General features: G+C 55.2%; 1 protein-coding gene across 1 annotated transcript; it reads left to right on the top strand.

Annotated features, from left to right (window-relative positions):
• Positions 1-1,880: 1,880 nt before the first annotated feature.
• On the top strand, positions 1,881-4,842 carry FAM43A (family with sequence similarity 43 member A). Its single transcript, XM_041002980.1, has one exon. The coding sequence runs from the start codon at positions 2,751-2,753 to the stop codon at positions 4,029-4,031; it is 1,281 nt and encodes a 426-aa protein (XP_040858914.1). The 5' UTR covers positions 1,881-2,750; the 3' UTR covers positions 4,032-4,842.
• The last annotated feature ends 1,806 nt before the right edge of the window (positions 4,843-6,648 follow it).

The raw sequence follows: 6,648 nt of genomic DNA, 5'->3' as shown, positions 1-6,648 counted from the left end.
CACTGTGATGGGACCCACCAGCAAGAACCTGCACCAGACCCTGGCTAGATGGGGCCACCCGATCTTGGATGTTCAGCCTTCCTCAAATCCAAACTAAACTCAAACTGCCTTTTCCTATATCACCCAGCCTCAGCTACTTTGTTATAGTAACAAATGGATCTATACAGGTCCTCAAAAAAAGATTAGGAAGCTGTTACAATCATTTGGCTCCATTATAATCAGTGCGTAGACGTGCATTTTCATGCGTCTGTTATTTTGCTATCCTTTCTTCCCAGAAAGTCCTTTCCTACTTGGTAAAAACAAAAACAAACAACTTCGTTTTCCCCTAAAATGTCACCGCCTCCAAGAAGACATCTCTGGTCTTTAGCGAACCTCTTCTCTTTCCATCTTCGCATGGTACTTTGGGTCTTGGAGCACTTACTTAGCTCATCATTAGTTCTCACCCACACATCTCATTTGTTAGGCCAGCATACATAGGGTACTGATTTATACCCCACATTGGGGGACCTAGTGGACTTTTACAGAGCCAACAATCCAGTGGAAGCCTGGAGTTGGTGGGGTTGACATCCTCTGGGCCGGGAGCTTCCTAGTCCATGGCCTGGTGCTCAAAGGTACTCATAAAGGTTAGTCAAAATTTCTCACACCTATGACTGTGAGAAAATGGGTCTAGAGTTCAGAGGAAGGTTAAAAGGGCTAGGGGATTTCCAGGAGTAGCAGCCATGGTTCTGAAATGAGGATCTGTTTGGCATGTGGTCTCAGGCATATTCTAAACCACTTTCAGCGGACCGGCCCACTCCAGGACCAGCCTGGCAGTGTGATGCAAGATTGTCCCACCATATAGCACACATCCCAGTTGGAAGTCTTATTGCTGTGACTGGGCTGACAGGCTAGGCAAGCAGGCGTTTTCAAGAGCCCAGCGATGAGTGCCTGGCCAAGGGTCAAGCCAGATGATAAAAACATCATCCAATTGGCCCAGAAAATAAATTAAAAAAATAAATAGGCATGATTAATGCAACTGTGACTACCAGAGGAGGTCGTCAGGCATTATGTGACACCCAAATAAAACATGGCCGTTTGAAGTTTTATTGGGAATTCTCATTCAAAACATTTCAATGACATAATAAAACTGAATGACTAGCCTGCCAAAGTAAACTGAACTCCAAGCCACACACAAGTATTATCAAGAAATTGCGCCTCAGAAAACCCCTCTCCTCTGGAGCTGGTATCTCGGGGTCTTAGGAGCTGGATGCTTTGTTTTATCGTCTATCATACCCATACTGATCACTGCAAACATCTTGTGCTTCAAGGTCTCGTTTGTGCTCTTCCCTGTCAGTCACAGCCTCCAAGATAGTAGGAAGTAAGTCGTGGTGTTTTCTTTGCCCATCTCCTTTCACAGAATTAAGTTCTCAAAATAATACTCAACGCCACCCAGTTACTGTCTCACAAGGGGAAGGGGCAGTGCGCCACTATTTTTCCAACCTTTTCACACAGGAAAGTCTACCGTACCATCTCATCCTCTGCTACCTCCCCCAGAAGTTTCGATCCAGCCTTATATTTATTCCGCGAGTTGCATTTCAGCCTGGGGGTGGAGTGCCAGAGTTCCAGTTTCTTTTGCGGCTGGGTAGCGCCGCGTCTCGGTGATTTCCACGCTTTAAAATAGAGGCTGGTCAATTTGGAATGTAATCGCGGGATTGGACAGGTCACCCCCGCTCCCTGGGCCAATGGCTGCAACCGGGTCCCTTTAAGAGACCGGGGACCCGTCGGGCGTCGGAGCCCGAAACGGATCCTCTTCTCTAGTCAGCTCCTCCCCTGTCCCCGCGCAGCGAATGGTTCACGCCGGCCTATATTTACCCCGAGATCTTCCTCCCGGACGGCAAGGATGTGAGGCGTGCCAGCCGGCTACCGCTCGTGGCACCGGAGAGGGCCGGCTACAAAGGCGAGCCGCCCAACAAGGACAGCAGGGGAGAGAAGGAATGAGGTAGCAGCGGACCCCTGGAGCCGGCCATGCGCGCGTCCCGCCCTCGGAGGCCAGCTCTGCTTCGACTAAGCCAGCCCGGACCGTGATCGGCTGAAGCAGGGATGCGGTGAGCCCCAGCCGGACTGCTGCGCGGGGCCCCGCCGCCAGACTTGCGCTCCGGGTACACCGCGAACCTAGCCCCGCTGAGGGCACTTGGTGTCCCGCACCCCGTGGGGGTGGGGAGCTCTGGCTCCTGGCACACTCGCGGGAGAGTTTCCGCAGCTTCTGACCGCAGCCTCTGGGGTTGTGTGCTGATCCGGAGGTGCGCGGAGAGGGTTGGAGGGTCTCTTTTCCCGTTTGCCAAGGAGTGCCCCACACGTCCCGGGCGCTTTGATTGGGAGCTTCCTCCGTTGATTTACTCACGCGCATCTATCTAGCTTGTTTCTAAGACATTTTCGGCTCCATTCGTTGCCGTTTCTCTTTTTGTTGTTTGCCTGAGACGCAGCCCTGGTCCTTGCCCAGGCCGGGTTAATTTGGTGTGCGCGTGCTCCCCCCCCCGCCTTTAATTTTGCAGGTTGGAAATAATTTTTAAAAAATAATCTCCCCCGCTACTCCCGCGGGGTTTCCAAGACCCCTTCCTCCAATACAACTCACGACTACTGGGGCGCTCCCAGCAGACTTTTATTTTTTGGTCTTGCGGGGGTGAGCCCGGCCGGGGCTGGTGGCTCAGCGCGGCTCGCTCCCGGCGCTCCACAGCCGCCGCCGCCCAGCTGCGCCGGGGCACCCTCCGGAGATGCTGCCGTGGAAAAAGCACAAGTTCGAGCTGCTGGCCGAGCCGCCGCCGCGGCAGGCGTCCAAGCCCAAGGGTTACGCTGTGAGTCTGCACTACTCTGCTCTCAGTTCGCTCGCTCGGGCCTGCCCGGAAGGCGCACTCAGCCGGGTGGGCAGCATGTTCCGCTCCAAGCGCAAGAAGCTGCACATCACCAGCGAGGACCCGACCTACACCGTGCTCTACCTGGGCAATGCCACCACCATCCAGGCACGCGGCGATGGCTGCACCGACTTAGCCGTGGGCAAGATCTGGAGCAAGAGTGAGGCGGGCCGTCAGGGCACCAAGATGAAGCTTACTGTGAGTGCGCAGGGCATCCGCATGGTGCACGCTGAGGAGCGCGCGCTGCGCCGCCCGGGCCACCTCTACCTGCTGCACCGCGTTACCTACTGCGTGGCGGACGCTCGGCTTCCCAAGGTCTTCGCCTGGGTGTACCGGCACGAGCTGAAGCACAAGGCGGTCATGCTGCGCTGCCACGCAGTGCTGGTGTCCAAGCCCGAGAAGGCGCAGGCCATGGCACTGCTGCTCTACCAGACGTCGGCCAACGCTCTGGCAGAATTTAAACGCCTCAAACGGCGGGACGATGCGCGCCACCAGCAGCAGGAGCTGGTGGGCGCTCACACCATTCCCCTTGTGCCGCTGCGCAAGCTGCTTCTGCACGGACCCTGCTGCTACAAGCCGCCGGTGGAGCGCAGCCGCAGCGCGCCCAAGCTCGGCTCCATCACCGAGGACTTGCTCGGGGAGCAGCAGGAGCAGGAGCTCCAGGAGGAAGAGGAGGAGGAGCTCGAGGCCTGCCTGGAAGAGGAGGAGGAGGAGGAGGAGAAGGGGGACGCGGATCACCCAGCAGGGGAAGAGGAGGCCGAGACGCAGGGGGCGCTGGTGGTGGCCATGCACCTTGAATGCGGGGACTTGGTGGACACGTTGGAGAACGACCGCGAGGAGGCGCCGGGGGGCGGTGGGGTCTCGCTAGGCCCCGGGGCCGAACCGCCGCCCCTGCTGCTGGGAAGCACGTCCGACATCAAAACCGAGTTGTCGCAGCTCATTAGCGACCTGGGCGAGCTCAGCTTCGGCAACGACGTGCGCACGCTGCAAGCCGACTTGCGGGTGACGCGCCTGCTGTCGGGCGAGAGCACTGGCAGTGAGAGCTCCATTGAGGGTGGGGGCCCGGACGCCGCCTCGGTCACCTCCGCAGACCTGTCCGGCTCCACCGGCAGTGCCAGCCCGGAGCAGCCCCGCTCGGGCTGAGTAACAGCCGCGCCCACAGGGGGCCTCCCGAGTCATCCCCGTGTCCCACACCCAGGAAAGGGAAAGCCTGGGGGACGCCCGGGTGCCCAGTGAACAGGTGCCCCGGCCGCCACCGCCCCCTCCTCTCCACTCCATCCCAGCTCCGCGCCACGCCCCACTCCCTGGCTCGGTTTGTGGCGGCTCAGGTTGCGCGATGGGATACCAGGTGCCTTGTGATTGGGGCAAATCTTGCCGGAGGCCCGGTTGGGGTCCCGTTCAGGGCGTCCGCGTGGCGCGAGGTGCCTGGCCTTGACTTCCTGTTTGCGGCTGGCTGGGCCGGACAAGGAGGGGTAACTTCCTCCTCGACCCCCTGCCCGGAGGTCCCGCGCTCTCCTTCCCGAGTCTACAAATGAGCCTGTTCACCTCCATTCTTTTTGGTTGGGCTGTTTACCTCAGACCGAGAACCTTGAAAACCTGCCAAATTCCTCAAATAACTGTTTTATTTGGGGTTGCGGTGATGGTGGTGAAAGAAAGTTGCATTTTGTTTACAGTTTAAGACCTCTAATATCTTAAAAAAAGCTTTAGTTTAGAAACACACACACCTCCCTCCTGCTCAGAAGATGTCACTCCGTGCCGTCGTGTAAAATATTTGTTGCACTGTTGTGAAGTATTTTGACATCTGTTATTATTTTTGCTTTGTTCTGTACATAATTGTGTTCCCAGAGCTGATGTCTATACCTTTTGCTGTGCAAAAGACACACACACAAATGTAAAAAACGGTTGTGCAATTGTACATACAGAAATGTGTATAAAACATTTTGTTATTTTTCAAGAGTTAGCGCTGTTCTGCTTTTGTTTGCCCACCAGCTGGGAGAGAATAAAGAGGAAAATAGCGCAGGTAAGCTGACAGACTTGTGCCGCTGCAGGTGCCTGGTCTGGAGGTGGGAGGGGCTGGGTGTGGTCCTGGGCAGGTAGGGACGGGTGGTGGGGCTGAGAGAGCAGCTCGGAAGGGACTCTACCTGGTGGGGCTTTCCTGGGCCAGTGTGTTCTCCAGGACACTTGATAGCTTAGGAAGGTGTGCTAAGTGTCAAATTTGTTTGGTTTTGGTCTTTCTGAGTTAACTTTCTGGGAGGCCAGTGTGCGTTCTGTTTTCCATCTTGGAGGCTGTTTCTGGAGCCTGTGGAGTCCCCTGAGATTTTACCACCTACCACCTCCTGTGGGTTCCTCAGATGGAGTCTGAAGATGTCATTGCTGCTTTTGCAAAAGGAGCTTTATGGGGGGAGGGACAGGGATTAGAGACTGGAAGGAGTCATCCACAGGGCTTTGTGGTTCCCCAGCCCCCAGGAGAGCATAAAGATGGTGCAGCTGCAATAGGGGCAGGTGCAGCTGGTGAGGGGCCTGGCTTGTTGCCTGTTCCCTTCTCTCCACCGGTACAGCCCGCCATGACGCTCCTGGGCTGGCGGTGTGGAGGCCAGGGCAAAGGGGAGCTCTTCGAGCTTGGGTTTGGGTGTGTGTGTTTTGGAGTTTTCATGCTCTCTTTGTGTTTGTTTCTGTTGTAAACTCTAAGCAGATGTCTCCAGTTAGGCTACACCCGATCAGCTGGAAATTGCAAGAAGAGGCATCCCAAACTGTGCCTTCTGCAAATTATTTTTTCTCCTTTGTCCCCTTTACCCCCCCCCCCCCCAGGCCTCTTTTGTGTTGCAGAAAGGAAGTCCCTCCTGGCCTTCACTGGGGTTCTGGGACCACTTTGTTTTCTTCATAAATAACCTGCTGAACAGCCAGACCCTGAGACCATGGGGAGTTTGGAATTCAGGGGGTGGGGAGAGGTTTTCTTTCCTAAATAATGGGAGTGGTTGAAGATTGGCTTGGAGAGGATGGGAAATGGTTTTTAAATATTCACTCTCTTCCCAGGGACTTAGGACAATGTGCAAGCCTTTGAACCTGTTCTGTTTTGGCTTGCTAAAGAGGCCCTGTCCCTCTCCGACTCCTTCAGGTCCACATCATATAATGAGATTTAAAAGCTCCCAGGGGGAGGTGGAGAGAGGTCAGCCTCCAAATCCTGGCCCATCCCATGACCTCTGTGGTCTGCCTTTCCTGCTCACTGACCCCTCACTGACCCACTGTGTGGGTCAGCCCTGTCATGTGTGACTTGAGCTCCATTTCCACTGGTTGCTACACATCGCCGAGGCCCTCTGTCCTTCATGACTGCTGAGGACATAAAACAGAAGGACATAAAACATGACTGCACGACTTTGGGGGCCTTGTGTCTTTATTCATCTTTTTTTTTTTTAAGATTTATTTTATTTTTATTGGAAGGGCAGATTTACAGAGAAAGAGAGACAAAAATCTCCCATCTGGTGATTCACTACCTGATAGCCACAATGGCTGAAGCTGAGCTGATCCAAAGCCAGGAGCCAGGAGCCTCCTCCGGGTCTCCCACATGGGTACAGGGTCCCAAGGCTTTGGGCTGTCCTCGACTGTTTTGCCAGACCATGGGTAGAGAGCTGGATGGGAAGTAGAGCTCCCGGGATTCGAACCAGCGCCCATATGGGATCCTAGTGCTTGGAAGGATTAGCCAATAGAACCATTGTGCCAGGCCCTGTGTCCCCGTGTCATCATTCTTACCGAAAGGACATGT

Source organism: Ochotona curzoniae, unplaced genomic scaffold (assembly GCF_017591425.1).
Source record: "Ochotona curzoniae isolate NIBS_2020 unplaced genomic scaffold, NIBS_Ocur_1.0 scaffold_2587, whole genome shotgun sequence".
Lineage (NCBI taxonomy): Eukaryota > Metazoa > Chordata > Mammalia > Lagomorpha > Ochotonidae > Ochotona > Ochotona curzoniae.
The sequence above is the reverse complement of the archived record's forward strand: the minus strand, read 5'-3'. Positions and strand labels throughout refer to the sequence as shown.